This window comes from Xiphophorus couchianus, chromosome 7 (assembly GCF_001444195.1).
Source record: "Xiphophorus couchianus chromosome 7, X_couchianus-1.0, whole genome shotgun sequence".
NCBI lineage: Eukaryota > Metazoa > Chordata > Actinopteri > Cyprinodontiformes > Poeciliidae > Xiphophorus > Xiphophorus couchianus.
The window spans coordinates 3,677,753-3,705,435 of NC_040234.1; the positions used below are offsets into that span (position 1 = coordinate 3,677,753).

General features: G+C 41.4%; 1 protein-coding gene across 1 annotated transcript; it reads right to left on the reverse strand.

Annotated features, from left to right (window-relative positions):
* Positions 1–207: 207 nt before the first annotated feature.
* ccdc80 (coiled-coil domain containing 80) lies at positions 208–26,837 on the reverse strand. The gene is made up of 11 exons (XM_028022080.1): positions 26,702–26,837; positions 25,481–26,614; positions 24,431–24,628; positions 22,801–23,240; positions 19,514–19,846; positions 15,674–15,830; positions 11,713–11,849; positions 10,605–10,756; positions 8,396–8,499; positions 4,673–4,756; positions 208–1,029 (listed from the first exon to the last, which is right to left on the reverse strand). Exons 2-11 carry the CDS (start codon positions 26,169–26,171, stop codon positions 707–709), a joined length of 2,619 nt encoding a protein of 872 aa, XP_027877881.1. The 5' UTR covers positions 26,172–26,614; positions 26,702–26,837; the 3' UTR covers positions 208–706.
* Between the last annotated feature and the right edge of the window lie 846 nt (positions 26,838–27,683).

Sequence of the window (27,683 nt, forward strand, 5' to 3'; positions counted from 1 at the left end):
TCCAGCTTCAGGAAGCGTCCTCACAAGGTCATCTGGTTTCATCTTGAGGTTGATTCGCACATCTCGACATGTTTACATTAAACAAATTTATTTTCATAATTCCAATTTGCGCAATTATATGGTCAATGGACACACGGTTGGTGATGGTGAATATCATAATCTTGTGTGTGAGTGTTTTCTAAAAGTCATTCAGTTTACTGTAAAACATAGTAAAAACATTTTTATTCATCATATTTCTAGCATAACATAAATAGGAACATTGTAGAGCAACATAGACTTTACAGAAGGGAAATAATGTAACAGATTTGAACAAAGGTCGGTAATTGCACTTTAGATGCCACAGATTTCCAATAAATACATATTCAAGCTCATTATCTACAAAAAAAAAAGATTTGTCCTGAAAATATGAAAATGTAACTTCGACAAAGTAAGTAAAGGTGGTAGGTGATTATACACGCTTGATGCTGGAAAGTGACAAATACAAAAAAACCTCCAACCTCTGACTGAATAAAAGCCCACGGTCTGCACCTGGTGGCACGATGTGCTGTACGTGATTGAAGTGAGTACGTGAATGGAGCTCAGGAGTTTCTTTTAAGTGCTACAAAATATTTCAAAAGACTACGTCCCTGACTACCATGTGTAAGATGGCTATAAAACTTCATGAAAGGATATAAGAGGACCAGTAACACGATTGACGTTAATCGGCTTAATATCCGTAACCCTGGTGATAGCCTTCCTGGTAACCGTGTTCATAGCCGTGTTGATGGTAGCCGTATCCGCCATACTCGTCTTCGGGGCAGCGCATGCCAAGCGACTGCTGGATGGCCATCTCCTGTCTGCGAAGCTGCATGGAGTCCACCAGGTCATAGATTATAGCCATGGACCACATGGGCGAGGGGTACCAGGACTTCACGTTGCCGTCTTTCCCCACAAGCAGCATGGAGAAGTATTCCGGGCTGATTTGGAAGTAGTTCCTCATGTCCTTCACCAGGGTGGCGGAGAGCCCTTCACGCTCCACTGTAGCACTGCCTGAGCAGAGGAAACATCCAATGGAGAGTTAGACGGTATCTAGAGGAGGATTTCTTTCAACAGAGCAGAGTCCAAAGACATAATTATCTTTAGACTTACACTTTTCTAGACTTTATTATCCCCAAGGGGAAATTCTTTTCCATAAACCTCTGCACTCCTATCGCTAAGTAGACAATAACAACCAACAACTATGTAAACAATAATATACAGTATGAAATGAAACATAACATATCACCATCGCACAGCTCATTCTTGAGGGTGGCTATAACTGTGGGCATCAGGCGTTTCCCTTTGTGATTTTACAGATTCCTTTGACATTCCCTGGACCTTCAACTTATCCCGGACTCCAGCAAGCAAAATTCTGACTTTAGTATTTAAAATAAATGGTCTCTAAAATTGTATTTTAGAGACCATTTACAAAGAGTTTCACACTGCATTCACACACTGATAGTGGCAATCCATTGGATAGTAGCCACAGCCTCCCTGGAGCAGTCTGACTGAAACGAGTTTGCCATGCCACCGGAGCCTCTGAAAATGGAAAAGCAAGGTTACTACTCAATTGGCACCGCCAGCAAGTCGGGTGTAGAGTCTTGTAAGGAGTTTGGGGGCTCGAACCCCCAAACTCCTTACAAGACAAACTCCTACCACCTCCATCTCTGTAATGTCTCACATTGACTCACATTTGTAGAAACAGCTAGCTAAAACCAAGCTATTTTGACTATGGATAACGGTTACAAATGAGATATAGAAATGAAATGCCAGCCTTTGCAAGGGTCTCTGTTTGGTATTGTGCCTAGGAAGAAGCATGACTGGTTTGAACTTAAGTTGCTGCCACACTGTTTCCTATCTTGCCACATATTTTGGTCTAGTTATCTACTTTATGTGAGGTCAGAAGCGGAGAAACTAAAAGCAACAAATCCTATCATGTACATGCTATGTATGTACCTCTTATGACACATCGTGCTACATTTGTTGCATGTGCTTTGGGATGAAGAGTGTAAAGTTTAGTGTACTATTGTAGTAAGACAACGCAATTTACTTTCACCATGACGTCAACATTCTTTGATTTTTCTAGAAGCAGGGTTGCTAGTCAATTAGCGCCACCGGAAAGGCGGGTGAGGTGTCTCGCCCATGTACATGTCAACTGAGGCGGACGGTTTGGACCAGCAGCCCACTTCATACAGGACGATCTCCTACTTCCTCAGCCACTGCTGCACCAAGTGGAATTAGCCAGTTATGTTAGGCTTAGAGCCAAAAGAACCAAAAGTCTATTTATCTTAGCTAAATCACATTAGAGCCACTTTCTAAAACAAAACGACATTGATCAAACCCATTAACAAACTGCTAAAATATTAATAAACAGCTGTGTCTGCTTTCTATTAGTACTTCTTAAAATTAAATTATATTGAACATCTTTTCACAGTGAGCCCCTCCAGGATTTCATTATTGTTTCAGATTTTTTCCAATTAAAATAACTGATTTTGTGAAGCTAATTTAGAAATATTTGCAAGAAATTTTCTGATATTTGTCCTTATGCATGGCAGTACATGTGACTTTTTCATCATCATCAATCATTTACTATAACTTGGAATCAATTAAAGCTGAGGAAGCAGTTTAGTAGAAGCAAGATATACTGCCACCCGCAGGTGGGAGTTAGCATCACTTAAACCAAGTGTTTTTCACCATCGTGGAAAAGTTGTAATAAACTCACAAGTATGCGTTAGTGCAAAAAAGTGAGTCGGTTTGTTGATTTTGCGTCAATTTGCCTGATCGTGTAATCGCAAAAAACAGGAAAAGTGCTTTGGTTTGATTGATACAGTAATATTTAAGCAGACATCTGCTATCTTGAATTATCTGCTATTTATGTGGCCCTCTGGACTCCAGAGGGCCACATAAAAAGCTTTGAATGGCCATCTTTGGGCCCCAGGCCGTGAGTTTGACGCATGTTCTCAAACGGTTTAAAAGCATTAATAGCACTTTGTACCCTCTCAGTTTTGTTCCACTGATCTGTTCTGTCTTGGAGCCCATCAGTGTGGCTCATCCCATGTGCGCTAACTGAGAGTAATGGTGTGGATCAAGTGTGGCCCGTTCAGGGCCGGTTTCTCCTCCAGACCATCTGGAATCAGTTTATCAGACACTACTGGCCCCACACCAAGGTACACGTTCACTAATTATCGATTTAAGTCAAAACATTCTGTGGCAGATCTGGTTCTGTGTTTGGTATCATTATCATTATCCTACAGAGAATCTCACATTTAACTTGAAAACCTTTTCCAGTTGTGTTGCCTTAAATTTGAAGTTTCTAATGAATCAACTGAGAGCTCCTGTATATAAAACATACTGCACTTTTCTAGAATTACTGCTCTCTCAATGTGCTTTTGAGCTACGTTTCACCCATTCTCTCTCTGTCTCTCTCAAAAAAACCCCAACAAAACTATGTGAATGAAAGTCAGATCCAGAGTCATCCTTAATGTGGTGCGAGCTTCAATTATTAGACTGTCGGCCTCCCAGCAGGGGGTCGTCAACTATTCTCATAAACTCTTTTAGAACTGAAGTATTGTAGAGATGAATGTGAGACCAGCTATCAAACAGAAGAAGCTCCATCCAAATTGAGCTCCAAATTATGGATCCTCTCACAGAGAGAAAACTTTGAGCAAAAAAAAAAAAAAAAAGCTTTTGCTCAGAGTGGCTTTAAGCAAGTTTCTGCTTAAAGCCACTCTGGGAGATCCGCCGTAGCCCTGCAGCTTCTGTATACAGCTGCTTAATGGTTTGAGTTCAAGTCCATTTAAGCATTTGAAGATCAATTTAAGAACAATTAAATCTATACAATCGGAAAAGCCTAGAGTAACGAATTTAGCAGAAATATTACAATGAGGGCTGCACAGTGGCGCAGTTGGTAGCACTGTTGCCTTGCAGCAAGAAGGTCCTGGGTTCGATTCCCGGCCGGGGTCTTTCTGCATGGAGTTTGCATGTTCTCCCTGTGCATGCGTGGGTTCTCTCCGGGTACTCCGGCTTCCTCCCACGGTCCAAAAACATGACTGTCAGGTCAATTGGTTTCTCTAAATTCTCCCTAGGTGTGAGTGTGTGTGTGAATGGTTGTTTGTCCTGTATGTCTCTGTGTTGCCCTGCGACAGACTGGCGACCTGTCCAGGGTGTACCCCGCCTCTCGCCCGGAACGTAGCTGGAGATAGGCACCAGCAACCCTCCCGACCCCATTAGGGACAAAGGGTGAACGGACAATGGATGGATGGATGGATATTACAATGATGAAATCTGACTGGCTTTTGGTATAAAACCTCAAAAGCCTGATATTTAGGAAAGTTATTCCTAAATATTTTTCTGTGATGGTTGTTCAGTATAATCCCTGCTTATTCCAATATGCAATATTCGGCCATTTGCCACACTCAATTTGGTGTTTCAACGGCCCATTGAAACATTTATTAAATTATTACAGAAATCTATTATTTCTGCAAAAATGATTTGTGTTAGCAACTGAGTGAGTTTCTGTCAAATGATGTTAATTTTCTCGTATCTTTATTAGTTTCTGTGGATGATGATTGTACTTTGCCATATCCTGCAATAACAAAAGCATGTGAGGACCATGCTGTTATGAAAATGTCCTTTTAAACAATAAAGCTCTTACCATTGATGGGATAAAGTTCCAGGACTCCGCCCATGTCTGGCAGCTCCGTACCGACCAGCTTCAGGACGGCGATGTGCCTCAGACCTGAAACATCACAGTAAACACAATAAATGCAACATAAGGTGAGGGAGAAGCTGCATCCATCTGTGTCACGTTCATCCGCCTTTCTGCTGATGCGAACCGACGGCTCTCCGGCTGTTTGTTCCTGAACCTCCCAAAACGGCCGTTCTTTAAGTGAAAGGAGGAGAACTCGGAGGTGGTCTGGAAAATCCTGCCAACAAATTGTTTCCTCTAAAGTGGGAGAGCTGCGAGAGAATGCTGGCTTCGCTTGGTGAGCGCCAACGCTAAACAGCAGGATGAAACCTCCCAGGAGAGGTGGAGGTAGTTTGGAGGTGGGGTGGGGGTTTGGGGGGCGCTGGGGAAGAGAACCGCTCCGGGTTCCAACATGGCAAAGATCAACACACGAGGAAGGAAAAAGTCCTGATGTAGCTGAGCAGGAAGCTGCTGATAACACACCATGTGCGGCTTTTCTTTAATCACACATCATGTTTTTCAGTGATATTGCCATGAAGCAACAATATGCTATCACTGTTTAATTCTTTTGGGTGACCAACAAAGCCTAGAAGAAAATGCTCTGAACTCTTAGGACAACCTTGAAACAGACAATTCTGCTTTTTTAAGACAGTTTCATTCAGACATTATTGCATTACAGCAGTCAGTATCTACTGTAGGGAACTTTCTTCACGTCTTCATTTGTTAGAAACATGGAATTGTTCTTTAAATCTTAGCAGACAGCTTAGACCGAGAGTCTGCAACGCTTACCGTCCAGCCATTTATAAACTTTTCTTTAGTTTCTGTTCACCGTAAAAATGCACCAATTGGAATGATCTTTTAATGTATTTCAAATATTGTATGAAAAACTTAAATGACCTACACTGAGAATGTGCCAATTTTTCTCCATCTTTGATTAATCAATTATTTGTCCAAATATTTGATAGATTAATCAATAACTAGACTAATTGTTAGCTGCAGTCCTAAATTATTCATTATGAAGTTTTAGTCTATTTTTACAGGTGCGAAAATGAGCGGCAGGATGTTTTATACCCACCATATTAGCGATACTCACCCATTAGCTGTCATCTGCTGATACTCTACCGAAAGAAGTTATTGCCATGGTAACATAAGAAATAAAATCTACCAGCAATAAGCGTCACGTTGGGTCTGACCGCTGGTTATAAGGTTAAATTCTTCAAGTTGTACAGGAGTGCTGTTTGGATGGTCCTAAAAATGAACAGTAGTAAAAGTAATAAAAGTGATATAATAATCGATGTTCTGACTCCACTTATTTATCAGAAATAATAATAAAAAAAGAGAAAGTTGTGGGTTAATGACGCCACTCTTAAATTTTCACAAGAGTTGAAGCGACCAGGATGTGAAACCCTGAAAATCTGTTTTTACAGACCAGTGGAGCTATCCAAGGGTCTGTCCGGTTTACATTTATCAGCCATATTCCTGTCAGACCCGTCAAGATTGTTCACGTTCACAAAGTTTTGACATAAACGGCAGTAATAACTTTTAAACAGCAGTGGAAAGGTTGAGCAACGGGCGTTCTGGACAGGACTCCTGCCAGAGGAAGGGAGAACGAAAAAAGACTTGTAAGCATTAAAGAGAGAAAAGAAGAGAACAGCTCGGTGTCAATTTCATCATCTGGGATCTTTTTGCGAGCGAATACGTTAACACACACACACACACACACACACCCACGCACACACACGCGCCACCCATCCACCAGAAATATGGGCTTCATATCTGAGATTTACAGCAAACAGAAAAAGTTTGTGTCATTCATTTCTCACACATGAGGAATTTATTTGTGTATTTATAAAAATCCATAACGCTTTGGTAGAGTGTGACCACACACATCGCTGGATGAGGTAAATCATACCAGGAAGCAAAAAAGTGTTTTTGATTAAGTTTCACCATTTGGATTTAATAAATAACCTCATTGTTTTTATTTAAGTAGATAGATGAGCTTGCAAAACTTAAGACATGCCCATAAATTTGAGCATTTTTAACAACTTATTGTTGCGTGCTACGAACGAATGCAGTAAAGAAAAGACAGATTGAAGTGTTGTGACTATATTGCTGTAAATGTGAGTGTATCCATGGAAGAAAATAAACGATAAATCTTTGTTTCCAGTTTGAATTTAATCTCGGCTTTGAATTTTCTCTTCCTCTGAATGCGCAGATCGTACACAGGAGCTGGAAACGCTAACAGCTAGCAAACGTGGCGGAAAACTAAATAAAAAACTCTTTGTTGGTGTTGATTCACTGCAGTCCATTTGTTTATGACTAGGAGACAAAATTATCCTTTTTATATCTCATTTCAAAATGGCTCAGAATCTTCAGGTAAATCTCAGGGAGGCGGGGAAAAAAGACGTTAGCTAACATACTTAGCTAAGTCGTTAGCGCTGAACCGCAAAAGAAAAAGAATATGGAGGCTCAGCAGCAGATTTTCCTCACTGTGCTTGAACTGCGGTCCATTTATTCCTGAGTGTATCTATGAGGAAGAAAAAAAATCTCCTTTTTGTTTCTTTTTGTTCGAAACTAGCCTCCGTTTTGAATTTTTTGTGGTTATTCTCAGAGAACACAGAATGCGTGAGGAGTTAGCTTCCACACTTTGGGGCCTTTTAAACCACTGTCGCAGGTTTCCACCGGAAGAACGAGGTTCCAGAACACCGAGTCTGTTTCCAGTTGTTTCTGTGGAATACCTGGTACTTTAGCGTAAACTGTGATGTCACACTGCGGGCCGGTCATACTGAAGACAAAGAAACAACAAAGATGGCAGAAAACAGAGCGGCACACAGCAGCCGCTCCATCTTGCTACTACGTTCTTCCCCGTTGTGTAGCTGTGGATGATGCTTTGTTCCCAAAGCGGATGAAAATAGGCGTTGGCTCTCAACAATTTGTTGGTAAAAGCTGACCTTTTCTTAGCCAACGTTGCTCTGATAAATGAGTTGTGCATGCCCAGTAGTTCAAAGAATGGAGAGCCAATCAAGGTCAACACTCTTCTGCACTTGCCAGTCGCTTTGGGGACGTAAACCGTCTGATTTCAGCACAAAATTGGAATTGAGCATCGAGACCTGCTGTGTGGATGTAGCCATAGTTACCCACTTATTCAAGTTAGGAACGAAGTGCACTGCCTGACAAACACTCGTAACGTCGTGCGCATTTTTTCTGACTTCTGGAACAGTTATGTAGGTAAACCGATGGAGCTAAATTAGGGCCGTAAAGTTTGTTTGAAAGAAAGAAGAAATTAAAACTGGAAAAAAAAATAAGATTTGAAATCCATAGATAATCTTGAAATCGAAAAATAAAGTTTATAAAGTTTTGAAACGGAATAAAAGTGTTCTGAAACAGAAAAAATGAAACTGAAAATAAAATTTCAATGTTAAAAAAAAATATCCTGAAACTGAAAAAAAATTTTTCAAAACTATTTTTCAGATTCAAGTTTGGCTTTTTTTCAGCTTCAATTTATGTTTCCCTTTGAACTAACTTTATGGCCCCTATTTAGCTCCATATAAACTATATTCTGAGATTCTGATTGTTTCTTCCTCCTCCTTGGACTGTTTCGCCCACAAACTCGGCATCTGACCTCAGAGCGCTAAGCGAACTGGTCAGACACAGCTTGCTGACGCGACAGGTTGCTTTCGGACGTCTCACCCAGATTGCACGCCTGGCTGCTCAGGGCGAACAGCTGCTGCTGATAGGACCACTCCTCATCGCTGGGGGCGGAGATGATGAACAGCCGACGTCTCCATCTGAACCTGCAATCAAAGGAAATTTCCGCCTGAATCTAAGTGGCACTTTGGTGCAGCAGTGAAAGCTCGGTGCCAAGACAAGCAGTTTCTGCATGTACTCTGCACATTCCCATACAATTACTTCCAGAAGGGTGACAACCCCAAATTATGGCTGAAAACCTGCCACATCACAGCAGTCGGGAAACCAACGTTCTCCACGGTCGCCATGGGAACAAAAGACGGCCTTTCTGCTTCAGACGTCTCGCGAAAACATGTGACAGCATTGATTTAGCCTTGAAAAACTGCAGGGGTTTGTGCTACTTTTAACATGTGCAGGACGCGTACAGACAGGCGGCTGCTGTCTGCCACGTTCTGACCAAAGCACCTATGAAATCTGGTTCTGCTTGTTGCTCAGAGAAAAAACAGGAGCAACGTGATCTGACCACTCAGGATCTTACATTCAACCTCTTAGATCAACGTTCTTTGTTATATTTGTTTATCTGTGATCAGGATGATAAATTGATCACCACGGTTAAAGTTGATGCAAGAACAGTCATAAAAAAAGTTTTTATTATTATGGTTGAAATTTCTTCTTCCATTCTCCCAGTGTGGCAAAACATTTTTTATTCTTTATCTAGTTCTAGATTTGTGTGTGTGTGTGTGTGTCATAGGCACAGAGTCTGAATGTTTTCTGTTTCAAACAAGAGCTTCTGCATCCATCTAGGTCAGTATTACCTTGCAGTGTCCCTTTTGGCTGTGGCGTGCCTCAGGGTTCTGCTTTAGAGATCATGTCTCTTCATTCTCTTTTCTAATACTTGGAGCAATATCAAGAAAAATTTGATCTTTCATGATATCGGGGAACCAGATCAGATATCGGGCAAGCAGATCAGTTCATGCTAATAGTTCTGTTAAGCTTAGTTTACCACAGAAGTGTCTAAAACAGGGGCCTCCAACCATTCTTCTGGTTTTAGATGCTGCTGCAACACACCTGAACCAAACAACTGAATTACCCCCACAGACTTCGATAGATGACTCTTCAGCCTTAGAGATGTCTGTGGATCAGCTAGTATCAATCTTTTCATGGTCATTTGAGAGTTGTCTACAATTTTCAGGCATCACCTTCTAACCAGAGGCTGTGTCAACAAGAGCCTTGTTGACACAGAACCTGAATAAGAGAACATTGTTCTACCCTTGTTTGGATTTCCTGCCCAGATTTTACACCCAGGCAGCTGAACTTCTTGGACTTCGGCTGTTTAATTAAACATTTCTTCCATCGAATCTCTTAAAAATAATCATCATAATACACGTTCTTTCTAGTTGGTAAATTCACAAAATGAAAAACTTTACAAGTTCTCTTCTGATTCTTAGCCATGCATTAGAGAACAACAAACAGAGCCGTAAATAAATTTGGCAAACTTATATCAGGTCATCAAACTAGTTTTATATCAAACAGATAACCTGAGTTAATACAAATTTTTTAATCTCAATCAGACTGGTCCTTCTACTTTCAGGCAACATGAAGTAGATTAAATGATGTGAGCAAGCAACAAGTCAGGCAATAATCTATAAACGCTGTTAAGAGGCCATCGTTATTTGTTTTCAAAGCATATAGAGTGACATCAATCAAGTAATTGTTACCTTCAGTTGTTGTAAAAAGACTAAATATCTCAAATATAACTTTGTAATTTAACGGCATAAAATTGGGCCTCTGTCTCTTTAAGAAGCTCCTGTTCTTTCTGAAACTCCACCTTCAGGAACATCACAACATGGCTCCTCTATTAACCCTTTAACTACGTTTTTAACTAGAGTTTCACTGAGAAGTAGCTCCTATAAAGAGCTCAGCTGATGTTCCACCAGGTGTTTGCTAATTGCTGCTACCTAGCAACAATTAACATGATGTAAAGCGCAAAAAGGTAGATTTTACAAAATACTGCCCTTTTAAGTTTAGGAGGTAATTACTTGTTCATACTGTGGCATGTTGGTTAGGACAGACTTTTTCACCCAATGAATGGTTGATGAGAAGTTATTTCAAAACATCTTTTTTGAATCCCCTCAGCTTGTCTGAGATGACTTAAAAACAGATGGAATCTGTAAAATGGTTGTACGGTGCGCTCTGCTTTGTCGAATCCCACCTGGACAGGAAGTTTTCCAGCGACCGGGGCTTGTCCTCTTTCTTACAGACGACTCCGTCTCTCTTCTGCTGCTCCATCTCCCGGATTCGGGAGGAGAAGGTGTCAATGTAGTCAAACACCGCCTTCATGGCGATGGGGACCTCGTAGGACTGCTGCTTAAAAAAAACCCCAGAAGACAACCACGAGAAAGTCAGAAGTCAAATCTATGAAATAAAACATGGCTTGATTGGGAAGCGTGTTTGTGACTTTGCAGTGAGCTTTGCCACCTTCCAAACATTCTTCGCAGTAACTCCTGGGAAGCAGCGAAAACACAGAAGATTTGGTGAATCACAACACGTGTAGAAAAATGCGAGCGACTCTCGCTGAACTCGCGCCGCGGCCCGTTCTCCTTCGCACCTTTCTCTGTCTCTCTCTCCGCCTCGCTCTGTCTCCCTCGCACGCCCACAGGCATCCCTGTCTCTGCCTCTGTCAGCAGAGGATGCGAACACTGGCCTCTTTGATGGGTCTGTCCAAAAACAGCCAGCTGGTTTACTCTGGCACACACACACACACCCACACACACACACAGCTGCTGAGCAAATGTCATGCCGTGTGAATTAAAACAGTGTGTGAGTGGAGCTACTGTGCCGGCAGTGTGAGGCCAGGTCACCTTCAAAGAGAAAAGCGGGGAAATGGAGGCTGACGGCAGACGAGTGGCGAACATGAAGAACTGAGAGCGTTCACACATCTACAACTGTCCTCACTTTTCCAAGTCTCAACTTCAAACTTAAACGTATCGATCAATCAGTGAAGTTTATTTGCTTAGCACGTTTTATCAACGCAGCAGTTCAAAGTGCTGCACATCATAAAACCAATTTAAAAAACATCAAATAGTCAACAGTTGTGAGAACCAATAAAACGTAAAATTTTCTCAAGTGCCATCGTTAAAATCATCAATCATCAATGCAACATTGACCATTGTGTTGGTTAATGTTGCATTTATTATGGTCCAAAAGTCATCGAGTAGTTATTCACTGAATTAAACAGAAAACATCCTCCATGATGTTACTGTGGAAACAACCTGCTGTCCATCTGCTGCTAGCAGGTTCCTAGCAGATCGGGTTCTCACCTTGACTCTCATGTCGGTGTCGGTGAGGACCATGTAGAACTCATCGTACGTCATCCCGAACTCCTTCCTCAGCTCTGTGATCAGCTCCTGGTTGACCAGGTCCTCCTGACGAAGACCCTTCATGGGTTTGTCATTCTCTGAAGAACGAGATGACAGATGCTGTGGGTTTCCGGGGTTTCTTAGCCATTAGAAACCCTGAAACGGTGTGTTCAAAGAACGTTCCAAACCTACGCGCTCCTCTTCACATTTTGCCACATTACAGCCACTTCACTGAATTTTATTGGACTTTAATGGGACGGAGCAACATACATTGGGCAAAATTATGAATTTGAAGGTAAAAGATGCACACAGTTCAAAATGACCTTCAAAGATAAGTCTGAAAGGTGTGACATTCCTTTGTATCCAGTATTTTTCAAAGTGGGGGAGTTTTGAAAACTCATCGTTCCACTTTGTGTTGGTCCATCACATGAAATCCCAATTAAATATATCGAAGTTTGTGGCAAACTGAAAATGCGAAAGCGGCGTCAATACTCTTCAGATTACAGTCAGAAGATGTCAAATGACTTGGCATTTCGACACATCCCAAAAAAGCACATTTCCCACTGCTGACTTTAAAACAAAGTTGCAGTAAAGGATGTGTCTGCCTGGGGCGGCCAGATGGGAGGTTGCGGCGTAAATCACACGCTAACTCCACAGAGAGCGGCTTTCATTCTGTGGGATCCGTCTGGATTAGATGAAGAGGACTGCATCTGGCATGCTGCGGGCCTGCGAAGTAAAATACAGGCCTCTAATCAGCCATCCCGCCCCAGATGTGCACATGAAACACAGACCACAGAACGGCGTGTTTTGATGACTGGCTGAGCCTCTCTCTGTTGGGTAGTGAGCAACCCCAACAGGAGTCCAGACTCTCTTGACCGAAGTCCAGAGGACACACACCTAAAGACCAGGCTGCGTGTGTGTGTCCAAAACACTAAATCTCACCAAGTATTTCTGCTCTAGTTTCTAGAGCAAATATCTAAGTACACTTGAAATAAGACAAGTTTTCAGCAAGAAATAAGCTGCATTTCAAATGACTTTATAATGGCGCAATGTGACGTTTCGAAAATAAACTCGCTTAATGGAAACATTAAAAAAAACTCTTTTTTTTTTTTATAAAAAGGTTTCGGCATTAGGTTGAGGTGGTTTGTTTTGGCCACATCAAAATTGGTTTACTTAAAACTGCAATGGAAACACTTTTTTCGCATCAAATGAGTCACGTGATCCACAACATCCAGGAAAACAACAGGAAGTGTTTGGAGGATCACGGTCTGGGATGCTCTTCATGACTAAACACGTGAAAAATCTGCAGTTTTTCCAAACAAACAAAATATAAGTTGAGTACTGAATGCTGTTGGATGCAGATAATGTTAGCTAACCAGCTTTGTTCCATTGGCCATATAATTGAATGAAATGGAATTCCGAAAATTAATTAGGTTAATGGAAACATGGCTTAAAAAAAAACTCAAGTTATTCAATAAAACGTTTTTGCGTTTCAATGAAGTGGTTTCTCAGCCGCATTTGTGTATTTTGTATAACTGCAATAGAAACACTTTTTTCGCAGCACACCAGTCACCTGATCAACAACCAGAAGTTACTACAGGCGGAAAACATGAAGAAGACAACAGGAAGTGGAAGGAGGATGACGGCACAGCATGTTTTTTCATGACGTATTGAATGAACAGACGTACTGTATATGCGTGATTTTAATTGGGTTTCTTATTTAATGGAAGCAAGAAAATTAGCCTCTTTTTTTACATTCGTAGAATATTTACAAAGATTTGTGCACATTTGTAATGGGAAATTTGGAGCTTGTTTAAGTCAATAATTATTTAATATTTATGAAAAAGTTCCAGTTCAACTGGCAGATTATTTCACTAATAACCTGAGTGAGTGAATTAATCTGCCAGTGGAACAAGTACTTTAAAAAAAATCAATATTAAGAAATTATTGGTTTAAAACCAGCTGCTATATCTTGCTGAAAAATTACTTGTGAGTTAGTTTCATCTTATTTCAAGCGTATTACGATGTTTGTACTAAAAACTAGAAACATAGGGCCTCAGGAGATGTTAGATCACCAGGCCTTACGTCTGGTTTTTATCCTGACATTTTAAAAACAACATTGAAAGGTGATTTTTTTTTTCTTTCCAAAAATAGCTGCATGACCAGATGTAAGTCTTGAGAACGCGGCCGTTCCAAAACAACACGGGGACACTCCGGGCTGGAAGTGGAAGGAGGGAAGTGCGGCTAAGCTGAATCAGTGGTGGGGGCGGAGGATGATGTGAGCGCATTCCATTTGGATGAAAACCTCGTCGACACGAGGAGAGACAGACTCGTAAAGTGGCTTCGCTCCTCGTGAAACAAACTCAGAGCAACCGACTCCAAGGGTTTGGGACGACTGGGGTTTCCCAAGCTCCAGTGACACAGCACATCCCTCCAAACCAGGTTTTATTGGTTTTCCACCTCAAAAACAAAGTGGGATAGTTTATATGACGGTTAGAGTTACGCCGCTGTAAGGATTTCTGAAGCTGGTTGGTTCGCTCCACAGGACCCAGATACCTGCTGTTTGGGTGTGATAGGATCACTGATGCCTGGCTCGGCTCACTTCTAACTTCTGGACTCGAAACAGTTATATCCTGGCAATACCGGAACTTCAGAAACCCATCCACCGAAGTCTCACACTGTTAGTTAAAGTTCATGAAGTAATATAAAAGCTGTACCCTGAAGAAAAATCTAGTAGTTACCTTCAGAGGTCAACTAATTATTAAAAGGGCAGTATAAGGTGTTTTCCAGCCACATAGCGCCATTTTACAGATCACTCAGGTAACTATGTTACCTTCAGTTATTATAAAAATGCTGTATATATCAAACATGACTTATAAAAATTTGACTTTATAATTTAACGCCTAGAAATTGGGCCTCTGTCTCTTTAAGAAGCACCTGCTCTTTCCCACGCTCTGCCTTCAGGAAGTCTTCACAACATGAACATTTTTACCAGCATTTCACTGAGACGTAGCTCCTATAATGAGCTCAACAGGTGTCTGCTAATTTCTGCTGGCTAGTCTGAAGGAGCTGCATGGGGGAGTCGCAGGGGAGGGATTATAAACGAGCAATGCTGTAGTGACTTTCTAAAGGCAAAGTGTTGAAAAGAGCATGAGTTTCTTAAAGAGACAGAGGCCTGATTTTAAGGCATTAAATTGAGGAGTCAAATTTCTCTTAAGTCATACACTGTAAAAACACAGAGTCTTGACAAGTATTTTTGGTCTATTTTTTAGCACACATATCTTAATACATATAGAAAAAGATAAAACTACCTTAGAAATAACTGAGTTTAAGTCAATAATTCCTTCATATTGATGAGATGAACAAGTTCTAGTTCCGCTGGCAGATTTTTTCATTTAAACTATGGCAAAAATTGTTATAAGTGAAATAATCTACCAGTGGAACTAGAACTTTTTCACCATTATTAAGTAATTATTGGCTCAAAATCAGTGCATATATTTTGCTGAAAACTTAGTTTTAAGTTAGTTTTGTCTTATTTCAAGTACACTAATATATTTGTATTAGAAACTAGACCAAAAGTAATTGGTAAGATGTTGTACTTTTACAGTGTAGTTCATTGATTTTGTTATGGAATACTTGGAAAACCCAATATTGCCCCTTTAAATTTGGACAGACTGCATCAGGGCTAAAAGATGCTTCCTACATGATTGGTGTAAAAAACAGGCAAACTGTAGGGTCGCCTAAAAACAACACTGCTTCCAAGTTGAATAATATATTTTTTAAAACAGTCAAAAACTCCTCTGTGTTCCAGTTTGAACCTCTACCAAACAGAAAAAAAATTGCATTTCACATTAACAAGGGCTAATGCTCCAAAATGTAGCTAACTCTAATTACAATCAGGATCCCATTTAGAAGAGCTCACCTATCTGATAGTGGTCGATCTTCATGGTGGAGTTGGTCAGGGAGCCAAAGATGGTGATGATGGAAACTTTCCTGATGGCCATCTCACACACCGACTCCAGGTACTCGTCCCTCTGCTGGACATACATTCTGTTCTCCTCACTGGGGGAGGTGATCAGCTGGAGGGAGGGAGGGACAGATTAGGTTAGGGTAACATATACGTGCCATAAAACACACATGCAGCCTGTGCTGCAGAGGAGATGCTTACATTAACCTGTATGAACGTTTTCCCACCCTGCTGAGAGCAGAGCTGCCATAAGGAATCCGTACTGGCTACCAAACAGAGACATGTAGTCTGCTAGCACTCTGCTGTGCAGCCCGGGCTGAAGCAGGATTTATGGACAAACTGGAGCAACTGTGAAGCTTTAGAACTTCAGAAGTGCAAAAGAGTGGATAATCTGATCCCCATGACGCCCAGAGGTGTTTCCTGCTCCCCCACGGTCAGTAAAACGTAATTACACTGTAAAAACAAGTATTTGAATATTCAACAGTGGAAAACAGTAAAATTGTGGCAGGTTAAATCTGTGAACTGCAAAACAGTTTAAAACAAAACTGAAGTCGGCAGAAAATAGTTAGTGGGCCTGAAATCTGGATGTGGTGATGGACACAGAACTGAACCTTCAGAGAAACATAAAGGCAGTCACAAAGTCGGCCTTCTATCACCTGAAGAACATTTCTAGGATTAAAGGACTAATGTCCTAGCAAGGTCTAGAGAAACTTATCCACTTGTTTATTTTTAGTCAAACTGATCTTCTCAGGTCTGACTGAAAATATTAATCTTCCTTAAAGGTTTTCACAATTGTTGGCAGTATGTTGTGCTTATGATGTTTCTATATTTTCGTGATGTAAAGCATTTTAAAAGTACCTTGCTGCTGAAATGTGCTAAACAAATAATCTTGATTGATTGATTGATTGATTGATTGATTGATTGATTGATTGATTGATTGATTGATTGAAACTGTTGATTTGATGGGAATTGCAGGTGAAAGCAGCCCATTTTACATTTGTTCATTTTTGGGACAAGCATTGTTTTTTTCCTGCAGTTAAAGTATTTTCATTTTGCGACAAATGATAAATCAATTAATCCTACATAAATTAAAACTATCAACCTAATTTTAATTATCGGCATTATTGTCTCTTCCGGCCTTTTTCTCTTTCTGTTAATGACACCCAATGAAAAAAGGCTCAACTCCGGTGCTCTCCACTGACCCTCCCTTCCTCATTTCCTTAGTGTAAAGCCCAGCGCACACTGCACAATCTTAAAGCTGTCAGCCGATTGTCGGCCCATTTTCAAAACCTGACAGACCACACATTAGCCGACAGAAATCCTAGGTATATCGGTTCGATCGGGTTCGGTCCTGCCGTGTGGTGTCCAACAATGGGCACAAAATAATGGCTACAAGTTCAGTGAACTAATTTTAAAACCAGGCATTAATCAATGCTTTACTACAATCTACCTGCAATGCATGTTGCTAGTGTCAGAGTAAAGTCCTGACTGAATGAAAATCATTATAACCTGTTTATGTCACGTTAACAAGAACAGCTGAAAAGTTACCGGGTTTATCAACTGCAGTAGCAATTTCGCTCCAACTTCTCCTCTTGTCATTTCTATATTCTTTGCATGTTGAATAAACATTAATGTTGTTTCCAAGTATCATCTCCAATGCCCGCTGGACTTCGGGTTGCGCCGTGTCAGCTGTTTGGGATTCCCCTCCGTAATTTCCCCTCAGAAAGCTCCGAGGAGAATCCGCGCTTTCTGATTGGCTACCTGTCGCATTCAACATGCTGAGTTAAAGCTCCCAGTGGGGGAAAAACCCTGATTTAGATCGGAGCGGCAACGAAGATCTACCGTAACACACCACACAATACTGGATGATCTGTTACGAAATCACAAGCCACAATCTTAGAACGACCGACGTGCTAAGATTGTTGTATGGGGAAAAACAGGAGCAAAAAATCATGTAGTGTGAACTATTGCATCATGTAGTCGATGAGCCCATCTTCTCTATTTAAATCTAATTATTAGTTATTACTGAAGGGCAACATAGTATACAGACTTCATAATCTGCAATCTTTTGATTGAATGCAGTATTTATTTCCACTTTGGCTTTATGTTGTTTAGTTTTTTTTTTCAAGTGTGTTTTATTTTTGTTTTTGGTTGTTTTGTTTATTTTGTTTATCAGCTCCAGTGTTAAATATTATTTAGAAAATAAAGTGTATCTATCTTTGGCAGGAAATCACATGCATTATTACGTAATTTCCATTAAATCAGTGTAAAAAGGTCTTCAAACAATATTATCGTTTATCGCAATAATTTTTGAGACAATTAATCGTTCAGCAAAATTTGCTATCCTGACAGGCCTAAACACGTCAATCTTAAATTATTAAAACACAAATCATATATCACCTCTAAGTCACTTTCTCAACCTAACTTGCTCTCATACTGCTACGCTACGCTCATCACTCTGGTGCTTTCATAAAATACTAAAAGATGACAAAAAGGCTTCTACATCCAACCTTGAAGTGTTTTGAGAAAAGAGCTACTGAGGATGTTTCCCAACTGTTTGTTGAATTTCTTTAAACTGAGGCTGATGTGTTGCTTTTTGCAATCTTACTATATACTGTATCTGTTGTTATTTTTGTCTAATGTTAAAACATGAAGGGAAGATTTATTTTACCAGATCAGCACATTTAAAAGGAACGTATTGTGTATTTTCCTGCCATGTTGTCCCATTTCATAGCTATGTTGTCTTCAGTTCTTGACTTAAAAATTTGACTTTAAAAATGTACTGTTATTGAACTCCTTGAAATGGGGCCTCTGCCTCTTTAAGAAAGTCCGCCCTCAGGAAGTCATCACAACATGGCTCCTGTATTAACCCTTTAACAATGTTTTTACCATCTTTTCATTGAGAAGTACTGTAGCTCCTGTACTGAGCTCAGCAGATGCTCGGTTCCACCAGGTGTTTGCTAATTGCTGCTGGCTAGTCTGAAGGAGCTGAGTGGGGGAGAGCTGCTATGTGAGGTGGAAGCTTGGAAACTGCAACTCTGAGGAGAGGCTTGGTCCTTGAAGGTAGAGCTAGGTCCAACCAGACGTTTACCACAGATGAATGGTTGCCATGGGAGATTACAGGATTTCTCCAATATGCTTGAAAAGATCAAATCAACACTCCAGGTCTGTTTTTGATGAGGGAGTAACATTATGACATGAGATACAGCTCAAAAAAGTCGATTTCACAGAGTACCGCCCATGTAACTATTAGCTGGAGTATGTCTGTATTTGAGTATATCCATACATTAGCCTAGGTATAATAAAAGGAAACCTGCAACAAATTTAAACAATTGCATATTGCAATAAACCCATGCGCTTGTGTGTTGTATCAGTTTTCCACTCAGAGTGAAAGAACAGCTCAAATAAAAGCTTAACAGCTCAAACTCCAAATGGCCGCCATGCCCATGGTCAGTGGACGCTAACGTCTGTTTCTGCTTCAGCCGTCACTTACTGACTCAACACAGGTGCTTAATCACAGGGCTACTCATGGTTATGAAATTAATTTTGGAAGTCAATTTAAGCTTATTTTGTTTTCTCTTGGCTAATAGGACAACAGCAGTGGCTGTTAACTGTAATGGACGATACGATAAACCAAACAGAAAACAAAAGATGTTGAAAAAAGATACATGGAAGGTAGCAATATGTTGATGAACATAGAGTAATATCTATGTGCAATATGTTCCCCTGTCATTAGGGCCTGAAGGGGAGGTAATGTACTATAACTGGACTGTAAATGTTGCGTCATGCTCTCACCAGCAGCCGCCTCCTGTTCTCAAAGTAGTCCAGGAAGGAGGCCAGGGCGCCCTTGAGAGGGGGCGTTGGCTTCTTTGTGGGTTTCGGGTATTCCTGCTTTTCTGGGTACTTTGTCAGCTTCCTTACATTTTTCCTCTTCTCCTCTTTCCGGGGTTTCTCTCCTCTCCTGTCAGGTTTCTTGATGCTTTTAATGCCATTCTTTCTCTTCTTCTTATCGTGTTTACTTTTGACTTTTTTGGTCGGACTGACATCCGGGACAGATTCCGTCTCCTCTGGGTCGCTCGGAATTGGCTGGCCGGGTTTGTAGTTGTCCTCATAGTCTTTAGGTGGCACCTGTAGACGGAATCATGCTGTTACCATGACGATAACCATAACGATAATTTATCTAGGTTGAGGTTGAAAAATCAAAAGTCTGCCCAGACCTTGAGCAAACCATGGATAGTGACGATAGCCAATGTAGCGGATCAAGTAGATCTGATCACGTTCTGTTTATTCACATTACCTTAACGATCTGAATATGTCCTCGGTAACTTTAAAAGGCTGCCTACGGTCAGTAGGTGACCCAGTGGAAGCAGCTGAGGAAACTGGGATGTTTATCAATTGGCAAATCTCAATCCAATCACGCATCTGTGGGATACTCTGATCAAACAAGTTGAATCCAAGGAAGGATTTGCTCCAAAACCACCTTCAGGGGTTTAGTGGAGGTTATACCGCAACAGGTCAGAGTCGTTTTGCTAGTATAAGCTGCATCAACTCACTGTTAAGCAGATGGTTGTAATGTTATGCTCAATTGATTGCTGAAAAGCGGCACATAAATTTGCAGCAGACTGCCTTGTTCCATGGAAAACAGGCTCATTTTGGCTCTTTGGGCTCAAATTCTTTCCATAAAATGCAAAATAGCTTCTTTGAATGAAGAAAGGGAGAGTCTTTTTGTACGTATGTCTATATTTGAGCATATATTTATGTCCGTATATCTACAGTATGTAATAGAAAAAACCCACAGCAAATTAAAACAATCACATATAGCCATAAATCTATGCACATGTACAGTATGTTGTATCATTTTTCCATGATGGAATGGAATTGGATGTTAACGTCTGTTTCTACTAGCAGCGACCTCTTCAGCCGTCACTTACTGACTCAACACAGGTACTTAATCACATGGTTATTAAATTAGTTTTGGAAGTGAATTTAAGCTTATTTTGTTTTGACAAAAAGGCCAACAGCAGTTTCTCGTTTTTGTGCTACATCAGAGGGTTTTTTTTATGACAGCACAAACCTGACAAACTACCGAAGCGAATTGCTATCACGCAGGAAAAACAAATTTCAAGCGCTATCACGTTATAACATTATATGTATCTTGTTAAAACGTGATAGAGCTCGAAAAAAAAAACTATTTCTGCGTGATAGCAATGCGCTTCCGTAGACAAATGTAGCCTACTACACTGTTAGAAGTCTATTTGAATTGATAGAAAATAAATTAAAGAAATGTGTATCACCATTGTTTTTAGAAAATACAAACACGAGTTTTGCGCATGTTTAATAACTATCTCCATAATGTATACACCGTGTTCCAAATTATTATGCGAATTGGATTAAAGTGTCATAAAGATAACAAATTTTGTTGTGCTATTAAATTTCTAGATGGTATTGTGTGTCAGGGCTCTTTAAATCACTCTAATTAATTTCAGAGAGCTGGTTGATTAGTTTGTCTGATGAGCTCAATTAAAGGAAGCCTACTTAAGAAGGATGTTCCACATTATTAAGCAAGCCACAGGTTTCAAGCAATATGGGAAAGAGAAAGGATCTCTCTGATGAAAATCATCAGATAGTGTAGTGACCAATAACAAGGTATGAAAACATTAGATATGTAACAAAAACTGAAGCGTTATCATTGTACTGTGAAGAGATTTGTGGCTGATTCAGAACAAAGATGGGTTTGTACAGATAAAGGCAAAATGAGGAAGGTTTCTGTTAGACAAATTCATCAGATTAAGAGAGCAGCTGTTAAAATACCTTTAAAAAGCAGCAAACAGTTATTTGAAGCTGCTGGAGCCTCTGGAACCTCAAGGTGGAGGATCCTCCAGAAGCTTGCACTGCATGAAGCTACTATTGGGCCCTTAACCAGAGCTCACAAGCAGAAACTGTCGCAGTGGGCCCAGCCGAACATGAAGTTTAATTTTCAAACAGACTTGTTCACTGATGACTGCTGTGCAACCCTGGATGGTCCAGATGGACGCAGTAGTGGATTGGTGGTGGATGGTCACCACATCCCATTTTAACACGGCTGTGACGTCAGCAAGGAGGTGGTGGAGTAATTTTATGGGCTGAAATCATGGGGAGAGAATCATTGGTCGGCCCCTTCAGAGCCCTGAAGGTGTGAAAATGACCTCAGCAAAGTAGACGAACTTTCTGACTGATCACTTTCTTTCATGGTTCAGAAAGAAGAGCCGAACCTTCAGTAGCAAAATCATCTTCATGCATCACAATGCACCATCTCATGCTGCAAGGAATACCACTGTGTCATTGGCTGCTATGGGCATAAAAGGGCAGAAACTCATGGTGTGGTCACCATCCTCCTCTGACCTCTGACCTCAACCCTATTGAGAACCTTTGGAGTTTCCTCAAGCAGAAGATCTGAGGATGGAATGCAGTTCATATCAAAACAGCAGCTCTGGGAAGATATTCTGACATCCTGCAAAGAAATTCAAGCAGAAACTTTCCACAAACTCACAAGTTCAATGGATCAAGAATTGTGCAGGTGATATCAAAGAAGGTTTTATGTTAACATGTTACTTGGTCTGTTAAGATGTTTTTGATTGAAATAGCTTTTGATTTTAGTACATGTGACCACTTAATGTTGCACATTCAAAGAATGACCGTTTGCAGTTCTTTATAATCCATAAAATGTTTAGAAAATCTGCTGTGCAGAATAATTTGGAATAATTTTGAGTTTTTTATTTTTGAAAAAACTACTGTTCGCATGGGGATCTTTGTTCAATAAAATCTGATTTATACTGTAATAGTTCATGACTTGAAAATTATACTGACCATCATTTGCATTGACCATTTAAGAAAATCTGAGAAAATATCACTTGCATAATAATTTCTAATACGGTTTAAAGATAGAAAGAAAACTGCAGTTAATGGTTCAAGTGCCTGGATGAACGGAGGGGTGAAAGGACAAACTTGTAACTTAGTACAAAATGAGATTACGGACCCGAAGAGAGGCATAAGGAACGCGGGACAATTAAACTGTTGCTAACAGTTAGCAACGGCAGCGTTACCTTCTCTGCCTCGTTCTTCTTGGCGGACTTCGTCTTGGTGGGTTTGTGTGAAACAGGCACCAGCTTGTGGCCGTGAGAGTCTCTGTTGTCCTTGTCGGTGCGGTTGTCTCCGGTCGGGGTGGTTTTAGCCGGGTACCTCTCGCTGTGGTTGTCATCGTAAGGAACAGCTGTTGTTCTGGAAGGCGGGAGCCACACAGCTGTAGTCTGGGCTCTGGTCGGTCTCTGGGTGGTGGTGGGTCTTCTCGTGGTGGTGGTGGTTCTCCTGGTTGTAGCTTTGGTCGTGGTGGTGGTGGTAGTTGTGGGTCTGGTCGTGGTTGGTGTTGGTGCTGTCGTGGGCCGTGTGGTGGTGGTGGTGGTGGTCGTAGCAGCTGTGGTTGAGACCCTTGTGGGCTTTCTGGGGAACTTCTTCATTGGTTTTCTCTCTACAGGAGGATCAGGAGCTATTCGACAGATAAACAAATCAGCTTTAGTATTCACGGTGCACATTTCAGGTGTGAAAAGTTGCAAAAATTGTAAACATTTTCAAACATGTAAAAAAAGTTGTAAAAATATTCTAAAAAAAAAACAACAATATTGTATTAATACAAAATATTGTATTAAAATATTTACCCAATGATGATCATGTAAAAAGAAAGTTTTTGAGTTGTTTGAAAAATGTATTAAAAACAGAAAAAAATATGTAATTTACATAAACATTCACAGCCTTTGCTTAACACCTCGGTGAAGCTCAAAATGAAGCTCTTTCCACTGATCTTCCCAGAGACGTTTCTACAGCTTACAGCAGGTATGGAACTTTTACAAAAATAGATTTTTTTACGCATTTCTTAAAACTATTACCATGCAATGACTGTGTGGTCTGAAATGTGAAAAGAGCAAGAGCTCCTCCACTTCCTCCCAGTGCTAATATATTCATCTGAAGACATACACCACTCTCGGTCAAAAACAACCAATCAGAGTCAGGAGAAGGGTCTTAATACTGCCAATCAGGCTCGTTTATGCACTGCTCACCGTCATCGGTGACAATGGTAACTAGGTCTTAGTGAGGGCGGTGACCAGGAGCCCAATGGTCACTTTGTCGGAGCTCCGTCATTCCTCTGTGAAGAGAGGAGAACCTTCCAGAAGGACAACCATCTCTGCAGCAGTCCACCAATCAGGTCTGGATGGTAGAGCGGCTCATGGCTCTACCTGGTGTTTGCCAAAAGACAAATCCTCACAGATCCTCCATCGTACTTCACAGCAGGTAAATGCTTTTCCACACATTCTTCCTTGGTCTTACACCAGTTCATCCTGGTTGTTTACTAAAAACCAGAAATGTTGGTCTCATCTGATCAGCAAAACTTTGGACATTTGTAATGCTGGGACATGAAACTCTTCTGGCATACCTCCCAAACGAGCGTTGGCATATTTTTGGTGACCCAAACATGCCAATATTTGTTGCAGCTTTGGAATTGTTTTTTTAATGACCTTAGAGCGATTCAGTTGTTGTAACCCTTCTAATACGAGTCAGACTGCAGAAACGGTCATGTTTAGACGAGAACCCCCAGATCTGGTCACCTAATGCAGGATCTTTTGGATTGGCTTGTGAAAGCTTAATCTTGAAGACTAAGAAGTCTAAAAAGTGTGGACTTGCCTGTCTGTGTGACGTCCTCCACCTGACCCTCCACACCTGCTGCTTTGCACTTCTGGACAAAGCCCTTCTGACGTAGCTTCTCCACCTTCCTCATGGGCGACTGGTCAATGACCTCATACACGGCCTCCAGCCTCACCGGGTAGGGGTACTTCTCCTCCACCTGCAGGGTTTTCTTCAGTAGCACCATTCCAAACTTACCTGGAGGTCAAAGAAAAGTAGAATAAAGTAAAGAAGAAATGTGTGGCCCGCATTGATATTTCCTGTTTACTCTCACCACCCTAAATATCACTGACTACAACACAGTGTCTGCATAAAGCACTTATTAAGCAGTAACCATGTGTTTTAATCTAACTGACCCATTGACCATAAAATTGCATGGATTGGAAATGTGAAAATAAATTAGCAAAAATAATGGAAACACCCCAATTAAGAACAACAACAACAACAAAACACACGTCTTTTGATTAGGTGGGGTTTTTTCAGTCGTGCACAAAAACTGCAATGGAAACACTTTTTAGATGGAGAAAAAAAGAACTAAATTTCCGCCAAAAAGATCCCTCTTGTAAGCTAGTAAAGTCCTAAATTAGCTAGAAAAAAACGTGGACATTTCTGACTTTCAAAAGTCGGAATTTGCTAGGGGGGGGAAATTCGCCGACATATTTAGATTATTCGAAAGTCTTCGACTTTTGAATAACTTTTACGAAGTGTCCAAGTTTTTTCTAGGAAACTTTCTCAGATTTATCTCAAATTTCTGAGGATTATGTTTTTTTCGCAAATCTTCCACTTTCGGAGCAGAGAACTTTCCTTGCCTTTTCTAGAAAATGTTAGACAAGAGCCATATAAAAAAATGTACATGAAATTCTGGGGGAAGTTTATTCCCCACTTTTTTCTACCTAGTGGCCATCGTACTGTATAAAATATGCTTTGAACTCCGTGGTTGTACCGTGAAAATAATGTTATAAATTTTCAGCGACACAAATACTTTCTCCAGGCATTGCACATCTGTAAAGTCAACACTTCCAGGTGCTGCATCGACCTTTCACACCTTACCCTTCTCCAGTTTGAGGAAGCTCATGAGCCTGGGGACGAGCGCCGTGTCCAGCGGCTCCTGCAGGACCTTCCCCTCGGCGGTGATCCTCCTCACCTTGCCCCCCACCTCGCCCTCCTGATGGAACATCACGATCTGGTGGACGTGCCTCTCGGCCAGCTCGCAGTAGACGTCCGCCTTCAGCAGAGACATCATGAGCCGGTAGTAGCCGTCGGACTCGTGGGGCGCTGAGATCACCAGAACCCGGTTCTTCCCCGCGAAGCTGGCCAGCAGGTTGGGTGACGCCGCACTGTTGGGCATCCTGGAGATCCTGGCCCTCGCTCCCGGAGTGCCCTCATCCTGCAGCATGTCCGACCGCTGCGGCAAGCCGATCTGCCCCGCTACCCCTCTCCGTGGAGACAACCCCCCACCTCTCGCTCTTCTGTCCTTCGACGCCCGTGTCCTGACGGGAACTCGGGCCCCCTCATCAGATTGTACGTTTGCGCCACCCGTTGAGCTCTGTGAAGTGATCGCGGATCCAAATTCCGGGCGCAGACGCCCGACGAAGCCCGCCTTGTCGGTTGCGCGCTGCTGGGCACGTCCCGTCTTTACGCGTCGGCGGAGAGGCACTCTCTTCAGATGAGTTTGTTTGTCGGCTTCGGTCCAGGTGATCAAATAAATCAGAGCCAAACTGACACAAACAAACGCCCTCATTGTGGATCCTTCGAGTAAAACAAACCCACCCAAAAGGGGGGAAAAGGAGAAGAAGAAGACAAAGATCCCGCAGCGGAGCTTCGGTGATGTTCTGTAGTTTCCTCACAACATTTGGTGTCTTATTAACTCCAGATGAAGACAGTCAGAGGACAGGACGCGCAGTTGTTCAGAGGGATCGCTTTCAGAGCGTGCCCTCCGCTGCGGGAGGAAACCGAACCGCACGAAAACAGGCCGAACGGGCTGTGCGTAAAGTTTAAATCCACCAGTTCATCCCAGAAACACGCGGAGTCCCACTGATAACAGGGGAAATGTCGCCAAACAACTCATAGCCAAAGAAGAAAGCTGCTCAACCCTCCGAGAGAGACGTTTTAGACGTCGATTAAATGCCGAACTTCTCCCTAATCCTCCGGCATTGTCTGTTTCCAGAGAGAGAGAGAAACTTCCTGATGAATGAAGGAGAGAAAGAATTCCAGTTTGAGGCTTTCCAGAAAAAGAGAGAGAGAGACTGCACAGGGAAAACTCGGCTCTACCTCTTTCAAGGTCCTCCTCTGGCAGCTGGGAGCAGTGGAGCCTTGTCCACACAAACCTCAGCCTCCGGACTGTTGGCAATGCGCAGTCAGGAGGAGCTGGCCCAGGACGCGCAGCTGCCACTTCACTCTACAAACACACTCCTTTCTTCCCCCAAATGTAAAACAGTGCCGTCTTCCTGTACGGTTTAAAGGGACAGTATTATGTGAAATCAACTTTTAAAAAATCTTTTACGTGATATTATAATGTTATACACTCGTCACAAATCTACTTGCAGTGTTGCTTCGATTCTTTCTTGCATGTTTGAGAAATCCTTTAATCTCCACAGCAACCAGTCAGCTAGTCCAAAAACGTCTGGGTGGACTTAGCTCCGCCTTCAAGGACGAAGCTCCTTCTCGGAGCGGCAGTGTTTGAGCTTCCGTCTCACAGCACCGCCCTCCCCACTCAGCTCCTTCAGACTAGTCAGCAGCAATTAGCAGACACATCTGCTGAGCTCATTATAGGAGCTACTTCTCAGAGCAACGCTGGTAAGAACATTAAAGGGTTAATACAGGAGCCATGTTGTGATGACTTCCTGAAGGCGGAGTTTCAGAAAGAGCAGGAGTTTCTTAAAGAGACAGAGGCCCAGTCTGAAGGCATTAAATTACAAAGTCAAATTTCCTTTAAGTCTTGTTTGATATGTATAGCATTTTTGTAACAATTGAAGGTAACATAGTTACTTGATTGTCCTATAAAATGGTATGCCTGGAAAACACATAATACTGCCCTTTTAAAATATTAGGAGGAAACATGGATGTCAAATATTAGAATATAATTATATATATATATATATATATATATATATATATATATATATATATATATATATATATATATGAAAAATTCATGAAAGTCAAAGTATTGACTAGAATCTCACCACACATGTCTATAATAAAACACCCTTTACTCTTACAGCACCTTACAAAAGTATTCACTCCCCTGGAC

Coding starts and splice junctions, on each gene's coding strand:
- ccdc80 (XM_028022080.1), bottom strand. CDS start 26,171: ATGAGGGCGTTTGTTTGTGTCAGTTTGGCTCTGATTTATTTGATCACC. Junction 15,831..19,513: donor AGAACAGGAGGCGGCTGCTG/GTGAGAGCATGA, acceptor CCCTCCCTCCAG/CTGATCACCTCCCCCAGTGA. Junction 1,030..4,672: donor GGAACTTTATCCCATCAATG/GTAAGAGCTTTA, acceptor TCCTCTGCTCAG/GCAGTGCTACAGTGGAGCGT.